Source organism: Narcine bancroftii, chromosome 12 (genome assembly GCF_036971445.1).
Source record: "Narcine bancroftii isolate sNarBan1 chromosome 12, sNarBan1.hap1, whole genome shotgun sequence".
Lineage (NCBI taxonomy): Eukaryota > Metazoa > Chordata > Chondrichthyes > Torpediniformes > Narcinidae > Narcine > Narcine bancroftii.
The window spans coordinates 83,958,730-83,981,206 of record NC_091480.1 but is presented as its reverse complement, the minus strand read 5'-3'; the positions used below and the strand labels follow the sequence as shown (position 1 = coordinate 83,981,206).

The window sequence follows — 22,477 nt, the reverse complement described above, 5'->3', positions numbered from 1 at the left end:
GTTTATCAGTTGCAAATATACTCTGGATCTTTTTATACTATTGGTATTTGTTACCATTATCATAAATGTATGTGAACATTTCTTTAATTTAATTTCCTATAACCTGAGTGCTCCTTCCTGCCCTCGTCCCGTTCCTCAGCTCCAAGATGCTCTCCTTCCAGCGGCTGGGACCGCAAGCGCGGCCGCTCTGTGCAATTCAGGAGGAAGAGATGCTCCCGGGGGTGGATCTGTGGTTTCAAGTCACCTGCTCCTTTGCAGGTTTTGCCTCTTCAGGCAAAGGCTAGGAGAAGGTAATTCTGACTTCAAATCCACGGGCTCAGCTAGACCAGTCAGTACCTGGAAAGGGCCCCAGCTATGGGCAAACAGGACATACCAGTCTGGCAGCAGGGGCTGGCAGCTGTGACAGAGCACGGGAAACAGTTGCCCTAGCGGTCTGCAACAGGAAATGCGGTGGGCAAAGGATCCGTAAGGACAACGGCCAGAGAGCACAGTCTTGGAACAGTCCACTGCGGGGCAATCCCGCGTCACTCTGGCTGTCGTGCCTCGCACTCTGCCAGGCCCAGTGGCGTGGGACCCAGAGGAAGGCGTTTGTCCTGGGCAAGCACTCGCCTCCAAGTCCTTGCCCTGGCACATGGTGCCTAAAGCTCCATGGAAAACAGAACAAAAGTTCTGTGAAGACAGAAGAGCTACAAGCCTCCATGTTCATCTTCACTTGTGAAGGGATGGGCCATGAGAACCTGAGTGCTTAAATGATACTGAAATATAATACAGAATTTAGTGCTGTTTTTAAGGAATTCTCCCCAAGTCTGCATGGGTTTCTTCTGGGTGCTTCTGTTACCTCCCACTCTTCATAAAAACATACAAGGTTTGTAGGTTAATTGGGGTATTTGGTTAGCATGGGGCCATAGGCCCGAAGGGCATTTTACTGTGCTGTATGTCTAAATTTAAATTTAAAATTTAAAACAATCTCTGACAAGAAGTATAGTTCATACTCTTTAGAACTATTCTACTCATCCCACTCCCTCCTGAAGAATATTATAAAAGGTAAGATCTATGCCATCATACAGTAAAATCCCCATTATGTAGAATTTAGACAACCAGCAAAAAAAATTGTGGAAAATAAATAAGCAAAAATATGAGTTTAAAATTGTGGCCTCTAAAGGAAAATTCACCTATAAGTGCTGGATATCGGGGTTTTACTGTATTTTTCTTCTGGGCAGTTTACAATGTCAACATTCTCTTCAAGCTCATATTATTAGCACTGAGGCTCAAATTACATTCCGTTGGCAAGCCACAGCATTTGAAAGTCCAGCACCCAATTCCTGAAACTCACACTCAGTTCGAACCTTGTAAGAAGTTTGTCCGATAGCGAAGAAAGTACTTCAAAGCTGTTCACGTAATCTCCTTGGAAAAAGTACAGCATCCTCGCTGCCTCATTTAAAATACCTCATAAATAATCTCTCAAAGTGCATGAGGCACCTTTTGTTCATGCCTTGAGAGTCTACAGAAGTCTGACAGAAGGACTATATACATCATAAATTGCTCACATTTGGGCTTCCCTGGTGTGGTTGAGGTGTATGGAAACTGGTGAGAATTTATACCTAGAGACAGTGGAAGTGGGCAAAATACTAAATAAGAACTTTAAAAATAGGAGCAGGCCCTCCAGCTTGTCGAGCCTGCTCCGCCATTCAAATGAGTACTTCACATTCCACAAAGTGTCTCATGACAGAGTAATCCAGAGATCACATGGGATCCATGGACACTTGGTAGATTGGATTCAAAATTGGCTTGATCATAAAATACAGAGGATGATACCCTGACTGGAGGCCTGTGATCAGTGGTGTGCCTTTGGGGCACTGATGTATAGAGAAATCTTGGGGTGCAAGCCCATAGCTCCCTGAAAGTGGCCACACAGGTAAAGATGGGACATTGTTTAAATATTGAAGAATATTCAAGAATATTCTCTTTTCAATATTTTTATTAGGTTTTTATGTAAGAATACATACAGAAAAAAGAGATTGATGCATAACAAGATTTGAAAATTTTAAACTTAATAAAGTCATGTTGAAGTTGTATAAAACTTTGGTTAGGCTGCATTGTACTGTGTGCAGTTTGAGTTGCTGCACCTCAGGAAGGATGGGGAGGCTTTGGAGGGGGTGCAAGAGATTCAGCAGGATGTTGCCTGGATTCAACTATTTACTACAAGGACAGGTTGGACAAACTTGGATTATTTTCTTCGCAGCGCCAACGGCTGATACACGATCTGATTGTTCTCTTTGGAGCACCAGAGGCTGGCAGTCGATAAAATATGAGATGCCTAGATACGGTCGTCAGATTCTTTTTCCTAAGGTGGAAATGTCAAGTATTAGAGGGTATTGATTTACCGTGGAAGTTGAAATAGATTTGCGAGGCAAGACTTTTTCACACTGAGAGTGGAAGGTGTCTGGATCATGCTGCTGAGGGAGGTGAAGCAGATACAATGCCACATTTAAGAGGCGTTTTGAAAGCCACATGTAGAGACACAAACCACACCCAGGCAGGTGGAATAAGTTTAAATCAGTATCATGTTCAGCACAACCAGGCAAAAGGGCTTCGACCAGCTGGAAGATTTGCAAACTCTATTCCCAGACCACCAAACTTTTCTCCCCTTTGCTCTACCTTTTCCTTTTTTTTCTCCCTGCGAATCTTGGAAGATCTTTTGTATCTGACACCCACTCTGGGGTTGGTCTCCCTAAATTCAAAACCCTGCTGCCCTATTCCTAATTCTGTTTCGATTAAATGCTTAACGCTTGTTTTAAATCGGTCTTGCACCACCCCCCCCCCCCCCCCCCCCGCCCATAACCACTTTGCTGTTCAATTTTCACTCTTCCAACTTCATCTGTGCCCATCATCAAGCACAGGGAATAAATCGCATTGCCGTTTCGACCTCGGCATCTCTTCCCTTTCCGTAGTTGCCCTTCCGCAAAGGCGACCTCGCTGGGGAGCCGGGAACATGGCGGAGAAGAACTCGTCGGGAGAAGCGGAATTTGCCCAACGGATCGACCCGAAGAAGGAGAACTTGACCAAGGATCAGTTGGAATTTATACGGAAGGTTCAGCAGTCCGAGTGGCAGAGGAAGGTTCACAAGCAGCGCGGAAGGAACGTGATCACGGGCTTGGCGATCGGGGCCGTCGTGTTGGGCATCTGTATCCTTGTCACCCGTTCCTCGATGGGGGGTGGATTAGAATGGGTTGAACTCATGGTTTCTGGCTCGCTGGCCTCTGGCCTCCCACGCTTTGTTTTGGTGGTGCAGATTGAGAATTAGCTGGGAAATGGTTTCTGTTCCCTTTCCCCAAAGTCGGGCTGAGATTTGGCCTCCTTTCAGGAGGCACGAGTTTCCTGGCCAAATTTAGCCCAGGGGGGCGAGAGTGTCGCCACTTGCAGCTGGCCACAATACCCGACCGTAAAGCCGCCTACTGTACTCCGATGGGGTTGTCGGGGGGCCACCTGAAAGTGGGGACCCCCCCCCCCACACTTACCAGGGGGTTTACCTTACCTAACCCTCCCCCTGGAGTAGGGGCGAGAGAGTCGCCACTTGCAGCTGGCCACAATACCCGACCGTAAAGCCGCCTACTGTACTCCGATGGGGCTGTCGGGGGGCCACCTGAAAGTGGAGGACCCTCCCCCCACACTTACCAGGGGGTTTACCTACCTAACCCTCCCCCGGAGGAGGGGCAAGAGTGTCGCCACTTGCAGCTGGCCACAATACCCGACCGTAAAGCCGCCTACTGTACTCCGATGGGGTTGTCGGGGGGCCACCTGAAAGTGGGGACCCCCCCCCCACACTTACCAGGGGGTTTACCTTACCTAACCCTCCCCCTGGAGTAGGGGCGAGAGAGTCGCCACTTGCAGCTGGCCACAATACCCGACCGTAAAGCCGCCTACTGTACTCCGATGGGGCTGTCGGGGGGCCACCTGAAAGTGGAGGACCCTCCCCCCACACTTACCAGGGGGTTTACCTACCTAACCCTCCCCCGGAGGAGGGGCAAGAGTGTCGCCACTTGCAGCTGGCCACAATACCCGACCGTAAAGCCGCCTACTGTACTCCGATGGGGTTGTCGGGGGGCCACCTGAAAGTGGGGACCCCCCCCACACTTACCAGGGGGTTTACCTTACCTAACCCTCCCCCTGGAGTAGGGGCGAGAGAGTCGCCACTTGCAGCTGGCCACAATACCCGACCGTAAAGCCGCCTACTGTACTCCGATGGGGCTGTCGGGGGGCCACCTGAAAGTGGAGGACCCTCCCCCCACACTTACCAGGGGGTTTACCTACCTAACCCTCCCCCGGAGGAGGGGCAAGAGTGTCGCCACTTGCAGCTGGCCACAATACCCGACCGTAAAGCCACCTACTGTACTCCGATGGGGCTGTCGGGGGGCCACCTGAAAGTGGAGGACCCTCCCCCCTCACTTACCAGGGGGTTTACCTACCTAACCCTCCCCCCTGGAGGAGGGGCGAGAGTGTCGCCACTTGCAGCTGGCCACAATACCCGACCATAAAGCCGCCTACTGTACTCCGATGCGGCTGTCGGGCGTCCATCTGAAAGTGGAGACCCCCCCTCCCCGACCAGGACGTTTACCTACCTAACCCTTCTCGTGTAGGTATGTTCTCCGGCTCTGAGAATCCCCCCCCACGTTGCACGTGAAAGCAGCAGCAGCAGGCCACAGGAGCCGGCGTTCGCTCGGACGTGGCTCTCCATCAGCCGGCACGTTCAGGTGACAGGAAGGTGTCCTCTCCGCGGCCACCTGAACATCCCAGCTGCACTCCCCCCAGCCACGTCTGCCGGCGTGTGATCTACATCCGTGCACCTGAAAGCGGCTTGTGACCCACGGAGGCGCAGCTGAGTGATTTGTTGGCAGGATGCACCCAGAGGTTAAGAAGCAAGGAATGCCAAAAATAGAAAAGGAATAGCAGGAATTAAAAGTTCACAAGCAGGAGATTTAAAAAAAAGAATTTATATACAGAAAACTGTTGAGCTGAAGGAATATATTTCTTTGGAATATACCAGGATCAGAAGATGAACACAATTACAAAACATTCAAGTGTTTCCAGTATTAATGAATATGAAATTGCATAATTAATTGCAAGATTAAGTCAATGTGAGGAACGGTGAGACCTTATTTGGTTAAGGAATAGGAAGATGGCTGTTATTCTACTGAAATAATTGTTGGACAAACTGCAAAATAAAAGAACCTATGGCCGTAATTTAGAGAAACAAGTAAAAACAGTGTGTAACTGTTTTCATTTTCTTTTATGTATTTAAGGTGTTAATTTAGATAATAAATGAGACTAGAGGCAAATTAGAGGAAGGTGATATATAGGACTCAGCAGCTGGGGGAAGAAAACAGAAATAATCCAGGTAAGTTAGAAAGGAAGAATTATAGATAACCAATAGCAAATAGGTGGAAAGCGGACTCGAAAGGCCAACATGGCCTGTTTCTTCTCCATAAATGGTTAAAGTAGCTTATTTCCAGAAGTAATCGGAAAGCACCATATCCAGACACCTTTGATATTTGTAGATATCAACATAGTTTAAGTTTAAATCTGCCTAACAATAATAAAAATGGGTTAACAGAAAATATTTAGTAAAAAATAAAATTTCAAAAAGGGGCTCTGTTTTGATTAGAGGTTGAAATTTTCAGTTTTTGTCTTCAGTTCAGAGTTGTTTTCTGCTTTTAAATGGTGTTCAACAAAATTGTTATTTTTGATTCCTAATGATTTGTCAGGAGAGATGCCACCCTTTGGCCTCTATATCGACTTCAGCGAGATGCACCAAATTTTGCTCTCCACAATGTAATCAAGTTTGCTAGAGAGGAGTTAGATTCTTCTACTATTTCCATGGTAGATTTCTCAAAGTCCTCAGAGAACATTAACAGGGGCAAAACACAGGGTTCTCTTGACACCGTGGTTAAGTGAAAAAAACGTACAAATGCTGGAGAAACTCAGTAGGTCAAACAGTGCCTTTGTGTAGCAAAGGTGAAGATACATCACCAATGTTTTGGGCTTGAGCCCTTCAAAAGGCACTATTTGACCTGCTGAGTTTCTCCAGCATTTGTGTGTTTTTTTTTCAGAGAACATTAACAGAATACTTGCATCAGAATGCTTTCTTCAAGGTTAATTGTTCTTTTATTAATCTCCATGCTCAAAAGTTCATTACAAATCATTTTGAAATGTCTATTACAAATGCATGCTGTAAACCTGGCTTACATGTAACTGTTTCTTTTACAAAACACTGCCTCTTGGTGATCTTTATAGATCCCACTTGTATTATTGGCCAAATGATACAAGAGTGATGTTATCCTCTTACTCATTTAGACTGATTTTAGTTTGAACAGCACAGAAATGGGCCCTTTTAGCTGCTATTGTCCATACTGACCTTTTTGCCTCTGTAACATTTGAATGACCAATGTTTTGTTGAGAAAATGTCAGGTTCAGTGGGTTCAAACCAGGGTTTGCAATCAAATGTAAGTTTATTAACACAACAATTAATAAGGAAGCATGGGAACATACACACAGAATTTATAAGTATGGGAACCAATCGTAACGGGAAACCGGGATTAATTTACACAGGCGATGCCGTCATTCGCACCCTACAAGCAGGAGTTATACACACCCTCCGGGATAAGCGGAGGTGTTTCTGGTACCACTGTACCCACAGGGGTATTCGCATGCCCTCGGACCCCTGATCAGTTGAGAGCAGCGGCTCTCTACCAGAATTGATCTAGAGCAATTTTAGCTTAGCCAAATCTTAACTGGAATTCCACCTGCAGTTTGTAACATTGTCTATAACTTTAATTTTCAGTGGAACAAAAAGTACACCACATACTGACAGAATGAGTTTCAGGTGGGGAGGCCACATGATCACCAGCCATAGGCCACAACATACACCCCCTCTCCCCCCCCCCCAAACATTGGACTTTTTAGCCTCAGTGGTATTAAAATGGTAAAGCTTTAGGTTTTGTAGAGATATGTTTAGATGTCTCTATTTTTCCTTGATAATCTTGCCTAGATGGATACACATTTTATTCAGTATCTCAGGAACGATTTTTGGATGACTTGGAAGAAGAAGCGAAGGGAGTTCGAGCAAAAGCTAATTCCAATACTTCAATGAACTGAAACAATTATGTTATAAAATTTATTTACAACTTCTTTGTGGATTAATGAATGATGAAAATTTTGTTTGGTCCCTGTTGACCTTGACCTAGGAATATTTTGGTAGTAGGGCTGAAAGATTTTGTCTATGACATGTTTATAATGTATAAAAAAGTGTTCCATTATCAATGTACTGGAAACATTGATTCTAGTTATTCTTTGCTAAAAGAATTGTACAATATTGTGCTTTGTATTTTAGATTCCATTAACTCCTTAATATTGAAAGTAAGTTATATTGTGATTTTGAAAACACCAAGCCAATGAATGAATGAAGATGGAAAAATAATGATTGTTAATAATCATACATAATGAACGTTAACCATTCCAAGATTTTCTATTTGAAGTCTGAGAAATTAAGATTCTTAGCATTGTTACAGGAAGCCATAATGAGTGATTTATTCAGATCTTTGAAATGAAATTATGTGCTTGTTTCTATTGAGAAAAGGGCTGCCAGTCCCCAATTAAAAAAATTAAAATAGGTTCTGTATTCATTGATGAGGATTAATATCTTTGGAGTGCTTGGTCCCTTGTATCAGGTAAAGATGGAGAAGCATATGCTTTTCATCTTGAAAGCAGGACTCGGGTGTGTAGAGATGGTCAGCAGCGTCAAATAAGTAAAAAGTCAAAAAGAATGGTATCAGAAAATTCTCCATGGAATTTAATCATTGCATGTAGTAATGTTTCAGTTCACATAACTGAGACACATTTTCACATTGAAGAAATACCTGTTGGTTGCTTTATTTTTTTTTGGAATGTCTGCTCTGAAATACTCAATCTTATAAATGAATATCATTTAAAACTGTATAGTCATGTGTTTCAAGCTGTTCAAGATTACTCGTGCCTTTTAAATGGATTAATAAATATTTGAAGTGGCTTAAAAAGAAATCAGCTCTTTAGTAAAAGAAAATTCTGGGAATGCTCTTCAAGTCAGGCAGCAGCCTTGGAGAGATGATTAACAATTGAGGTCAATTATCTTGCATCAGAACTTTGAAAAATATAAAGTGCAGAGAAAAAGGAGAAGGGGTGAAGGAATGGGACTCCAAGGCCAATAATTGAACAATAGAGAATCAAAGTTTTCCAGCAAACTTTGTGTTGATGGGTGAACAAAACCTGATGCGAGTTAGAATATGGACATCATATTGCACAGTATTGTATAATATCATTTCTAACTTTCAAAGAAACTCCAGCCAGTTGCATATAGAAATAATATATTTAAGGATATAAGGGTATTGTATACAGATAAGCCATTCAGCATTTACAAGTCTTTTGCCTCTTTGTCTTAATGCAATTGTTTTACACGGCTAATTTCTTCGGAGTATCACAACCTGGTCTTTTTGAAGTTAACCCAGCGTGATCTATCACCAAAATGATGAAATAGTATACCACTCCTTTTAACATTTTGATGTACAAGATAAATAATTTCCAAGTTTTACAATTACAGAATAAACCGAAATTTAACATTATCATTTCAAGTTTCAAACAATTTATTGCTTAGCTTTACATAAGCTCATTTGTGATTTTATATATATATATATTTAGATCCTCTAGATATTAGGGCAATTCACATTTGTACAAAAATAGACTAAGATTACTTGAACAACATGATGAGTTAGAAAAATGTAACATCATAGCCTTGAATTTGAACTTAAAACTTAAGAAGAATCTTTGGAAATTTGAAGCCAAATTTAAAACTAGGTACCTGTTAGAAATCATTTGATTTCATTGTTAATAGTGTTGAGTTTAATATTAATGCAAGATTTAAGGCTCTAATACCAATTCACAAATAGTAGGTAATTAGGGAGAATTCCTTTCAGCTGGGTGTAACAATGATAAAGATGATGTTTATAATTTTGTTACAGATTGCAGTCACCCTGCAATACAATCCCATCTCAATTTCGCATCCTCTCCACGTTCTTGGTCGAGTTGACTATCTATGGTGTGACTGCCATTTTTAAAAATCTCATTTAACTATTACCTGGGATAAATGGATATACCAGCTGAAAATGGTGTTTTTTGAAATTGATGGCAAACCTTAAGTTTGTGGAAACCAGTAGTGAAATTATGTTCTTACTATTTTACATCACCAAGGTTGCAAGCAATTTTATGTCACAATTAGTCTCAAAATGCTCTAACTGTTGTGATTTCAAGACATTGTTACGAAAAATTATGCCTAAATTTGAGATATTGTTTGGCTTCAAGGTCAATGTTCTGTGGGTTGGTAAAAATGGATTTTATAATCCAAAAGACATTAACTCAAAATGTATAAATTTCCATCTCGAAGTGTGAAATAATTTATCTTGCTTTCATTACAAACCTAAACTGGTAATGATTTGAATCATAAGGATTTACATGAATTCAAATTGTTTGAGATAACCAACAATGGTCTCTAAATATAGCATCTCTTTCAGATTCACATGTACACTGCAAAATATTTTACAAAATGAAAAACTTTGGTGAAATGATTCCTGTGTTTAATGAAAGTATGACGTTTATTAAAACAAATGGAAAAATAAATGTATCTAAAGCTTCCATTTGGCAAAGTTACTTGTATAGGTTGTTTTAAAATTAGGGATCCCATTATTAATACAATCTTTGTATAATTTACTGTTTAAATTTTACATTTTATATACACATAAACAGAGACAACCAAAATCAATAAATTCAGTCCTCATAGTTTGAGACAATGGAACACATACTTTAATACAAAAATATAAAAATGATTTCTATTGGCTTTTTAGGATTCAGCATTCATGAATCGCCTTTACGTTGTTTACAGAATATCTCTAAAATTAAGGCAAAAATCATTACCTGGTTTATTTTCTCATATTTGATTTTAAATCTGATCCGCTTTTCTTAGAAACATTACCAAGAATTGTATATTTTTAAAATAAAAAATTTAATAGTGAGGAGAAATATTTTTACAATTAAAAACAAAATTGAAATGTTGTCAGTGTTAATCTGACTTAAACAGTGCCGATTCTTTAGGGTTTCTAAACATTTGTGTTTGGAGGGAATAATCAGTGGGAATAGGGTTGCACGGTTGGCAAGGTGGTCAGTGCAGTGCCTTTACAGCCCTAGTAATCGGGACAGGACTTGGGTTCGAAACCTGCACTGTCTGTAAGGAGTTTGTACGTTTTCTCTGGGGGCTCGGATTTCCTCCCACCATTCAAAACGAATCAAGGGTGCAGGTTAAAACGGTGTAAATTGGGCGGCTCAAAGTAGGCTGAAATGGGTTGTTACCATGTCTAAATTAAAAAAAAATTTAAAGCAAGTTCCAAACCTCTCTCAACAATGGAAGAGGATTTCTGACTAGGATAATCCACCTTTTTTTTAGGCTCTGATGTTAAAACCAATGGCCTTTTGTATCAGAAAGCTGACTGTTGACTACTTGTATGACACAAAAGTCTATGTCCAAATTTATAACATGAATAACTATACTTATAAAGCTATCAAAAAATGGTGATTTTTGCAGTTTAAGTACTTGAAGTATTAAAGTGCCTGACTTTCGATGCAGTAGGAAACGAAAATATTTCTCTGCTCCATTTAAATTAAATTTATTGTATGAAGGCTGCCTGTGTATTAGCAGTTAGAAGCCATTAGGAAAAGTAACCTCCACCAATAGAGGACTGCACTTGGCGCTGATCTTGTGAGCTGCAGCTGCCGGTTAAGGAATTCCTTCTGCTGAAGCCTGCAGGGATGAACATAAGTTTATTGTTGGAATAATTACTGTGTGTATAGCCTGATATTTTCAATATTCAGTATGTACTTTCAATAACATTTAACATTTGTGGAAAAGGAACTATTTGATTGAGTATAAAATATAGACAAACTAAAGAACTGTAGATAAAATGAGGTGTCACCAAAATTCCAAAAATTGCATATTTTAGAGATGGATGGTAACCATGGCAACAAACCTGTAAGGGGCTCTGAGGCTGAAGAACACACAGGCAGTGTGGGCAATTGGTGACTCGAGGCAAGGAATAGCAAACACCAGATGACATCTGTACAGTGAAGGGAGGAATGTTCAGGGGAGAAACCAGGGGTAAGTTTTTTTTTTACAGAGTTGTGGGTGTCTGGAATGCCTTGCCAGGGGTGGTGATTGAAACATTTGGGGCATTTAAGGTACTCTTAGACAGGCACATGGATGAAAGAAAAATAGAGGGTTACAAGGCAAGAAGGACTTGGCTTTTGTTGGTAGGAATATATAGGTCAGCACAACATTGAGGACTGAAGGGGCTGTACTGTGCTGTAGTGATCTGTTATATTTTCACAAAGAATGTGAAAAGGCTGGTTATTGATCACTTTTCCCCATATATTTTCTTTACTAATATATTCATATGCCTGGCAGGGATTAGGAATGTTATCGCACACAGTAAAAGCACGCTATTTGGTGTGTTCATTTAAATAGTGTTGTGTTGGCAGCTTATGGTGCATTACAATGGACTTAAACCATGCTGATTCATATCACCCACAAAAGATCACTGATCATTTTCAAGCTTTCCCAAGAAAATTAGATACAATTGTGTTTTGATTATGATAAAATGACAGTAAGACCTTTTAATGTAAACTATTTGGGACAGGTAAATTTATCATCTTTCTAATCCAGTGGTTCTCAACCTTTTTATTTCCACTCACATACCATCTTAAGTAATTCATCACTAACCACAGAGCACCTACAGCATAGGTGCTCTGTGGTTAGTAAGGGATTACTCAAGGTTCTATGTGGGGAGGGGGGCGGGTAAAGGTTGAGAACTTTTTGAGAACTGGTCAAGTTGTAGCTGCTTACTATAGGGGATCGTAATATACCTGCTTGTTGTAAAGATTCAAGTCGTTGCAGACTATTACGACGAGATTGGTTAAAATTGCCCTTAGACAAACGTCTTTGTCTTCCAGTCAGGATTGCAGCTGGTGAGACTATTCCAGCAGGAGGCACTTTGCCCATTTTCTCATACAGCTGTTCAATTTCCTTTTTCTGTATTGCCTGCAATCTCTGAACCTCTGCCATGTGCCTGTTGGATTAACACAAGTATTTCAGCCACTGAAACAAAAGGAAAATACTGCAACTGCAGGAAATCTGAAAGAAATGGCAGGTTACGAAGCATTTGACATTCACAAACATTTTAAAAATTGTTCACATAGAACTGAATTTTAAAAAAAATGGTTAAACTAAATAACTAAAGTACATGAATAATTTAAAACATTAAAATGAAAGCAAAATAATTTTATGGGGTTGGCATATTATTGTTACAGTGCCAGCACCTGGGGTTCGAATCTGGTGCTACATGCATGGAGTTTCTCCCCACGTCTGCTTGGGTTTCCTACGGGTGCCCTGGTTTCCTCCCACCCTTCAAAATGTACCAAGGGTGCAAGTCAATTGGGTGCAATTGGTATCATTCTGTATGTCTAAATTTAAATTATCTGAAATGTAGGAAGGGTATTGCTTCTGTCAGAAATTAGTGTCAAGCATAATCTTGTTGAATACCATTAATATAGATAGAAAACCAGGTAATAAAATATTAATAACTTGAAAGGATATGAAGGCAATATTCTAATATTGCTTTTTGATTGGAGTTTGAAAATTTATCACATTTATTAGCATTTTCCAAATTGAAAATACTTAATGCCAAATAGCAATTCAGCTAAACCATTAGTTTTACTAATTAGAGGCCATACTCCTGCCATCATAAAGAAAGCCTATAATGTAACTTATTAAAGCCATAGGAAAATTATACAATAAAGCCGAGATTATGTATAGATTAGAATGGTTTACATTAATGATACACGAGGAATAAAAATGATCAAGGCCACATAGTATGATTTCATTCAGTACCTTCCAACATGCATTTTGACATATTTTTCATGAGATACAGGAGCTAAAAATGAAATAGGAAGATTTGCACAAACACAATTGAAGTATAAACTTAGCTCGTCTAATTCATGCACCATACAATAAACTCGAGCCATAAATAAAAACTGAAAATGCTGGAAACTCTCAGCAGATCAGGCAACATCTGTCGATAGAGATGTGAAATGTGAGCTCTGTTCCTCTTTTCACAAAAGCTGCCTGACGTGTTGAGTATTTGCAGAATTTTCTGTATTCATTTCTAATTTCCAACATCTACATTTTTTTTTTGATTTTCAAATTCCAGGCAAAACTCCAAGCTTACTTTTCTCTCAGAGTTTGCAACTCTTCAAATATCTCCTCGTCATCAGTTTCGGAGTCATCACTGTTGATATAAATTGTAGCCCGTGGATGCTGAATCCGTCCAAGAACCGGGACTGAGTGGTTATGCTCATGTGTTAACTTGGAATCGCTGTTTTGTTTTTCATCTCCTGAGCTGGCCAGTACTTTGTTACTCTCAGGAGAATGGCTGACTGCAGCAGCATCAGGAATGTCTAGGGAAGGCTGCACTGACTGGATGGGTGAAATTGGCACAGCCTCTAAGTTGCTGTCATTGCCACCTTGATGACTTCCCAATGCAACATCCAACATTGGGTCCTTGCCTGGAACCAACTGATCTCTTGTTTTAGAGTCACCTTGTTTTGTTAGTTGAGAATCCTTTTCAGTTAGATCTTGAGTTTTCACAACCTCAGAGTGTCCCACTGGAAGGGACTGAAGCAACACAGATTGTTGAAAACTTTTGAACTCTGTAGATATTAAAAATATTTTCATACTTACAAGAGAACTGCACAAACAATTTTAAAAGGAATTATTTCACTAATTTTTCTTGAAAGCACATCATAAAATCAGTAAATCTTGATCACAAAATCTGATTAAACAAGAGAAATATACTAAAATAATAAAAGCTGTTATATTTATATATTCTTAACCATTCATTTCTTAGTCATTAGGATTTGGAATTTATTTTTTATACAAGGAAATTCGAATACAATTCATTTCTCTCTATGCTAAGACCCTCCAGCTCAATTGAAATACAAATTTGACTCCATGTTTTTTACCACCTTGATCTCACCGGAGAGAAACATCTAGAACGAATCTTTAACAAAAGGTGGTAAAACTAATTTTTTTTAAGGAGTATAGATCTGTAACGATTTCTCACACATTGCAGCCTCTGTCCTTGCTGGTCAAGTTCTCAGTACCAGCTGACTTTTCTATGTTCCATGACTCAATCTACACTCTGTCTGCAGCTCATAATATTGCACACAACTACTGACATTCACAGCAATAAAGTGTTTTGAGAGACTGGGGTCTGAGTGGGACATAGATCTGCTCCAGTTTGACTGCTGCAGCAACAGGTCTACGGCAGATGCAGCAAAGATGCATACATCAGGATGTTCTTTATTAACTACAGCTTGGCATTCAACACCATCATCCCCTTAACATTAATCAGCAAAAAAAATCTAAGACCTGGGCCTCAATACCCCACTGTAATTGTATCCTGATTTCCTCACCTCCAGACTTGAATCAGTGCAGATTGGCAAGCACACCTCCACAATCTCCCATCAGCACTGGTGCATCACAGGGATCTCCACAATCTCCCATCAGCCCTGGAGCATCACAGGGTTGCAGAGTTAGCCCCCTGCTCTACTTGTTCTCTTCCTGTGCATTCGTGGCTTGGTATGACAACAGCAAATTTACAAATTTGCCAACGATACCATGGAAGTGTTTTATTAAAGAATATATTTTGTAATGACAAAAAAATGGTCTAAAGCTAAACGCAATTTTGTATGCAGAGATATTGAAATGATCATGGATGATTCTTCAAAAAATTCAGGAGGGAGATTGAGATGTTATTACACCAAGTTTTCAATGTCACCAAAATCAAGGAGCTGATTGCAAACTTTAGGAAAGGAAAATCAGAGATGAATGATCTAGTAATCATTGGAGGATCAGAAGTGGAGAAGATGATTCCTGGGAGGGGGTCTCTATCTAAGAAGACCTGTCCTGGACCTATCTAAGAAGACCTGTCCTGGACCTATCTAAGAAGACCTGTCCTGGACCTATCTAAGAAGACCTGTCCTGGCTCTATCTAAGAAGACCTGTCCTGGACCTATCTAAGAAGACCTGTCCTGGCTCTATCTAAGAAGACCTGTCCTGGGCCTATCTAAGAAGACCTGTCCTGGACCTATCATCAATGCCATCCTGAAGAAAGCGCCTCTACTTCCTCAGGAGTTTGTGGAAGTTCGGTACATCATCAAAAACCCTAGCAAACTTCTACAGATGTGTAGTGGAAAGTGCTGACCAACTGCATCATAAGCCTGGTATGGGACAACAGTTTCTCTGACCAAAAGGTCCTTTAAAAGGTAATGGACAAAGCCCAGTACATCACAGGCAAAACCCTCCCCACCATCGAGAAGATCTACATCGAACGTTGCCGATAGAGAGCAGCAGCAATTATCAAGGATTCACCCAGCTAGGACATGCTCTGTTCTTGCTGCTGTCATTATGGAAAATAAACCACGTGAACTACCATCCATTTCTATGTTACAATTTAAACACACTATGTTACAAAATAATAATCCATTATGTATTTACTACACAAGGCCACAGTAATGAATAGAAGGCAGCAGGTGGCCAGATATGATGAAACACGTGGTTCTAAACATGATTAGATTAATGGGTGGAAAATAATGAAAATAATTGTGGCGAGACAAGGGATGACGTCCTGTTAAGATATGAGGTTATGAATGATTGGGTGCAGAAATGTGATTAAGTCAGGACTATAATATATAATAAAGGGCAGTGTCTCATAGCAACAGGCATTTCAGAGTCCAGGCTTTGATTTGTATCAGCTTTTGTTCGCAAATAAAGGCTTAAACCTTTCTGAAGAATTCTCTGTGTTTCCTGACTCATTTTTGGACATCAAAAAAAGCACACCATTAGGAAGTAGGTACAGGTGCCATAGGTTGTACCTCCATGTTCAAGATAGTTGCTACATCTCAACCATCAGACTCCTGATCAACAAACTCATTCATAGACTCATTTAAGGACTTGAACTTTGCTCATTATTTATCATTGAATATTTATATTTCTGTATTTGCAGTTTGTTTACATTTCTTCTCGAGTAGTTTTATAGTTACCGTTCATTAGAAAATCTGCCTGGCCCGCAGGAAAATGAATCTCAGGGTTGCATGGGATGTCATGTATGTACTCTGACAATAAATTGAACTTTGGTAGCCCTGAATCTTAAACTCTATCAGCACCGTAAACTACCCTCCATCCTGCTACTCACCTCAAAGAATCATGGAATCATTACGGTCCTGTGGTGCGCTATCGGACAGAAGCAAACACACAAAACATAAAGTCTGTACAACAGGCTTTATTCAACATAAACTTCCACAGAGCCAGCCATGAGGAGAGCTGCTGTAAACTCTGAGATTGTCTTTGATGGGCCGGCTCTGGCTTATATCCCGGAGGGTGATTGACACCTGACCAGTTGGGGCTTGGTCCATTCAGGTTGGCTGATTGACCGTCTTGTCTCCATGCTCTTCTGCAGGTACAGAGGTTGTCCCCTGCAGTAGACCAGGGGTGTACCACCACAGGTACATAAAGAGCCCCAAAAAGTCATTGTCCAATTGTTGTAGAACATCTAATTCCTTTGCTCTTGACTCAAACCTGTAAATTACTTCCCTCGCATGTCTTTTCACATTTTTGTTTTAACTATTACTAGCGGGAAGTTGTTCCAGTCCATAGCTACTCTGAGTAAACATGTTTCAATCTTAAGCAAATTTTCTTCTGGAACTTTTAAGAAAAAAAAATGCTGGAAACTCTCAGCAGGCCTTTGATTTGAAATGTTAACTTTGTTTCTCTTTCTACGAATGCTGCTCGACTTGCTGAGTGTTTCCAGCATTTTTTTCCATACAGGTACACAATCCCTTATCCGGAATCCTTGGGGGACAGTGTGTTTCGGATTTCGGAAAGCCAGATTTAAGCCCACCTGAATTGTGCTGCCGCATTCACCCCCACCCCCTTCCAGTCGCGCTGCCATCTCTCCCACCCTCACCCGCCCGACTCGCGCTGCCAGTTTCTCCTTCCCCCACCTGAATCGCGCTGCTGTTCTCCCCCTCCCCACCTGACTCTCGCTGCCGGTCTCTGGCCCCACTTGCCAGTTTTTGGAGCTTTCTGGATTTTAGACTTCCGGATAAAGGTTTATGTACCTGTATTACATACAACAGGTCAAATGAGGTACATTTCTACCCCAATGTATAAAAAAACCCCATAAAATTGGCAAACTTGGGCAAAATTATTTTCACACAAAATGTTATTGCTCATTATTTAAAATGCATCATTCTTAATTTAGGTTTCGCAAGGAGTGGCAAAGGAACAGTTTCATCACACTATCCAATTGTTCTTTTTTCTGCAAAGTTTTGTGTTCTCTCATAATGAGATAGCTAATTTATTGGCAACACTAATGAAATTTGCCTAATGATAATAAATCAAGTAGAGAACTATAGTAATTCAAAGTCAAGAATTTAAAACAAAAATAGAATAGCAAGGAAAGATACTAATGGTGCCTTTTGTCAAATTAAAATTCATCTTAATGGCTACACTGAATTATTTCAGGATTGAAGATTCATTTATTGTCATGTACAGAACATGAAGTATTACATGAAATTGCCTTCTGCCTGCTGTCAGGCCGATAAAGAGTTGCCATTAGTGTCGCTCGGCACCCCTTAGAGCGAGAAAGACAAGCAAAATAAGAGTCCCTTCAGAGTCACTGAGTATCAGTAGATTCCCCTCCAGCGCTCCCACAGCCACTCAGGCTCCTATTCGATTCACTGGCAACCCAAACTCCTGATCCAACCTCAGATATGATCAGGAATCCTTCAGCTTCCAAAGCTCTTCAGGAACCCTTTTTGTCCTTAGCACCCTCTTGAATCCTGGTCCGATAAACTGGTTCTCATGAGCCAGTCGCCAGCAGCCTGTTTCCCAAGTGGATATTCCACCTGTGTGTGTGTGTCCCTCAGCTGTGGATCCCCACGCTGTAATGGCCACCTTCCCTGTAGGACTGACTCTTCTGCTTCTCTTTCTTAACAGGAGAGGCGCTGGTGCTCCTCCCCATTTTAGGTGCCCTGCTGCTCTCTCGGCTGCTGCCGAGCACAGACGCTGCCATCTTGGTTGCGGGATTTTACTTATGAACACAGTCAGCTGCTTTAACAGGCTATTTAAGACCTTTACTGAGCCGTCGGCATTAGGACCATGCAGTGCTGTGTCTCTGCTCTCCATTCTTCCAGGTCCGCACCAGTGGCAGCGTTGCTGTTACAGAAGCATCGCCATTTTTTTCCCAGACTATTAAAACCAGCTAGAACAAAACCACTGCAAACTAGCATACTTAGCTCTGAATTTCTCCTACCAAGAGTTTGGTTATATTAAATGTTGAACTTGCCACCTTGTGTTCTCCCATGTAGGTTCCAAGGCGACACAATTGACAAGAGAGCAACATTTATCACTGGAAATTCTAAACAACCCATATGCAAAAACTTGTAGCTCTATACTTTAGTTGAAATATTTATATAAAATTAATCTTTTGTGATTATTTGATTTCAAATAATTGAATCCTGTCTTTATTAAATTTATATGTGATCACTAAATCAAACGTGGAGGGAAGCAGTTGGCAGCTGAAAAAAAAACTGAATGTTGTGTGACAATGTGCCATTACATTACTCACCCTCCGTTATAGAAGACAATGGTGACTTCCCTGGTTGTGATGTTAAGGCTTCATTTACCATTGTTAGGTGTGTATATTTGTTACTTGTATCCAACATCTGTTGAATATAAATCAAAGTTTATTCAGATAGTCATTTTTCATTCTTTTAACCTATTAATTAATTAAAACATTATGACCTGCTTAATTCAAATGTTGGGAAATTTTGATTTATTGAAATATGCTATTTCAACCTGATCTCATCAAGTTCCAATGAATGACAATAGAGAGTAAATATTTCAGGTTTATGATATTTCTTAAGCCCCAATGGAAGGCTAAAATGCCCTGAAAATGCTTCTGATATTCTATTTCTGTTACCTTCACATATCCTGCCTGATGTACTATTATTTCGGCTTTTATTTTGGATTGCGAGCAGCATTTAAAAAAAAAATTACTTTTGAGCTATGGAGAAAACTTACATTTAATTGAACATTTCAGAAATTTAGTTTATACTAAGTGTTCTCAACCGAAAAGCCAACTTACCGAGAACTGTCTGTTCTCGAGCTCTGCAGTTGAACTGTCTGCTTGGATTGTAACCGAAGTTTGAGGCACAGAAGGTGAATCTGGTGTTATGCCATGAAAGCCAGTATTTCCATGATTTTCTAGATTAAGATTCTGCTCTGGTGAAAATGATGCGTCATGATTAAATATAGGACTGGCATATGAATTCAATGGAGAACTCGAGTCAGGGTTCCTGTAAGCGACCGGTATTGGAATAGGCGTAGAATTGCAAGTATTTTGAGGAAGAACTTTCTGCTGTGGGATATCCTGACTCAAGCCAGTGTCTTTACCTGATAATACATCATTGAATTCAAAAGCTGACATTCCTGGGAAGTGGCTGACATTTTTGAGTACTTCCGGAGACCGATTGCATTCAGAAAATGATCCAAGTTCCTTGTCTAAACCGCTTGTGCTACTATTTGGCAGTAGTCCAACGTATGGTCCTGGAGATAAAAGATGAGGCATGCTGGAAACATTAATTGGTGAAAACAGAGGTGATGGTGAAGAATTGCTGGGTATGATTGAATTGGCCAGATGACTCATGCACATCATTGATAGCACATCAGCCAGAACAGACAAGGGCTGGGTAGTTGGTGACCAGGCTGTAGTCTGTGGCTGTAGAGGTAGTGACATTTCTTTGACAACATTCCCTGTACCTCTTGTTGGAGATTCTCTTTGCGCACCATGATGTCCACTTCCCTGCTGATTCAGTGTGTGGTTTAGATGAGTATTTGAAGTACATGCAGTAGCAGAGAGAGATGTTGCAGGCATAACAGTTCCACAGTATGCATTTTTAGAGTCTGGGATAGGGTTGCCATAGGAGAGTGCTGCAGTGTTATACGTTGCCATTGATGGATGGGCAGTTGAAATTGGTTGGGACGTTGCTCTGGCTTGGTAGGACACATCTGATGAAGCTGTTGGAAAATAAGTTAATAGCAATTACACAGCTTGGAACAAAATCATATTCAAAACCACCATTTTTGTACTTTCCTCTTCCTGAGTGATCTGAATGTATTAACAATATTATAGTTACGACTGGGATGGGCAAATGAACAGAATAGTTTCCGGCAAGTTCGACAAAGACATGAATATAACAGGTTTTGCTGGACACACTAGGCAGAGAAGAAGTGATACAGATACTGCAATAAAAAAGGGTCTATATGGGAAGTTTTATCTCCACATATATTCCCTGTCAGTATCTATCTCTATTTCTGATTCTATAGCCTTAGTGAAATCTTGTTTTACATGGTGGGGGGGTGGGGTGTTACAGGAAGGCCTTTTATTTCTGGGACCTGGAACTGAACCTAACCCATATTGAAAGAATGCATTCTAAAGTCCAGTTGATTATGGATTTTGGACCTCATGTGGAAATATTGTTAGTCAATGAGACAATTTTCCATTTAGCAGAGATATCTGTAATCAGAGGGCATCGGTTTAAGGTAAGAGAAGGGTAACTTACAGATTTTGAGGAAGAATTTTTTTACCCAGAGGAGAGTTAATATCTGACACACAACCTGAGGATGACTTGGAGGAAATAACATTAAGAAAGTATTTTACTTGCACTTTAAATACCATGGCAAAAAAGACTGTGCTGGAAAATGGGGAGAAAAATGGAATTAGTATGGACAGGAACTTGATGGCTACAATGAAGGACCTGTTTCTGTACAGTCTGATTAACTTGCACTGGTTCTCTGTCACAAATACACATCTTACATGAAAAAGTTCACAGCAACTAATCAAAAAAAGTGAGAGCATTATAATACCGGAAAGAAGTTTTGTAAAGTTATCATACCCAAAGGTGGGGATAAGATTTTAAAAAAAAATCAGTTCATTAAGGCAAGCTTACTTTCAGGAACATGGCTAACCAAAAACTTTCTTGTCGGAGACTCTACCACATGGGTGCTTGAGATATCCTCTCCTAGAAGGGAATAAACAGACCAAGGAATACATATGAATTCAATAACAAGTAGAAAAGCTTTCATAATTACCTGAATAACTTTGCCTGTCAATTTTTATGCTAATAATGTTCTGCAATTCATGCTTATTTTAGGTTGAAGATTACAATATAAAAAAAGAGTAGCAACATTGCATTTAATAATAATGGAGACCAAAGTGTTGTTAAGTGTCAACACCTTAGTTACAGTATTATTTAGGTTAGATAAATTAAAAATGTAAATATATTTCTTTTGTTTCAATCGATGAATGTTTCCTGAAATCCCATCACTACTGACCTCTAAAGTCCATGTTCCAATAATCTAAATGTGCTCTTTGCTTATTCTGACAATAGGTTATTGATCTAAAACTATTTGGCTTACTGTTTTTTCCTTTGGGGAATTCACAAATGTACTGTATTACCAACATTGTATTTCACTTGTAACATTTATTTCACTAAATTTAATGGAATTGAATATTGAATGCAACACTCAGCTGTTCTTAAGATACATTACCAACCAAGAGGTGATTTCTGTATTCACTCTCCACAGTTGCTACCTGACGTGCTTAGAGTTTTGAGCATTTTCTGTTTCTGTTTACATGGAGCCCTTGTGCATTGCATGTGGGCAATTGAATTTCAATGTGTAGAAATTGTTAATTTGTATGAACATTTAATTTCAGTCTTAAAGAAATATTCGCTAAAAACACTGAATGAGCTGTAAGGGTTACAGCCATGTTACGTTATTTCAACAATATAGTGGCTAAGCACACTTTAAAATTACTTTTGTATTGATTGCATTTTACACTTAAATTTAGCTCTTGGACCAGAAAATCTAAAACAAAATGGTAAATGATATGGCGGCACGGCTGGCGTAGGGGTTATTGCAACGCCATTACAGCGCCAGTGATCAGGACGGGGTTCAAACCCAGTGCTTTCTGTTTGTTCTCCCCGTGTCTCCATGGGTTTTCCCCGGGGGCTCCGGTTTTCTCCCACTGTTCAAAACATAGTGGGGGTGTAGATTAATTGGGTGTAATTGGTAAGCACGGGGGTTGTAGGCTGAAATGGCCTGTTACCGTGCTATATGTCTAAAATATTAGAAAATTATTGCTAGAAAATCTTCCACAGAAATGACATTAATTTTTTTTGGAATATTTTATTTTTCATTTTCCATCAATAAAAAAGAAACATC

The 22,477-nt window shown here is 40.2% G+C and overlaps 2 protein-coding genes across 6 annotated transcripts in view; one reads left to right on the top strand and one right to left on the bottom strand.

Moving 5' to 3' along the window:
- Positions 1-2,944: 2,944 nt before the first annotated feature.
- coa3a (cytochrome C oxidase assembly factor 3a) lies at positions 2,945-8,651 on the top strand. The gene is made up of 2 exons (XM_069907299.1): positions 2,945-3,185; positions 7,046-8,651. The coding sequence occupies exons 1-2, from the start codon at positions 2,993-2,995 to the stop codon at positions 7,150-7,152; spliced, it is 300 nt and encodes a 99-aa protein (XP_069763400.1). The 5' UTR covers positions 2,945-2,992; the 3' UTR covers positions 7,153-8,651.
- wnk4a (WNK lysine deficient protein kinase 4a) overlaps positions 8,380-22,477 on the bottom strand; it is a 108,255-nt gene continuing 94,157 nt past the window's right edge. For all 5 annotated transcript variants that reach the window (XM_069907283.1, XM_069907285.1, XM_069907280.1 and 2 more), the window contains 6 exons: positions 21,202-21,273; positions 19,338-20,269; positions 18,819-18,915; positions 13,356-13,836; positions 11,995-12,197; positions 8,380-10,876 (listed from right to left, as the gene is read on the bottom strand). In XM_069907283.1, the coding sequence (XP_069763384.1) occupies positions 10,785-10,876; positions 11,995-12,197; positions 13,356-13,836; positions 18,819-18,915; positions 19,338-20,269; positions 21,202-21,273 (1,877 nt within the window). In that variant the 3' untranslated portion in view covers positions 8,380-10,784. The remainder of the gene's footprint in view (positions 10,877-11,994; positions 12,198-13,355; positions 13,837-18,818; positions 18,916-19,337; positions 20,270-21,201; positions 21,274-22,477) is intronic.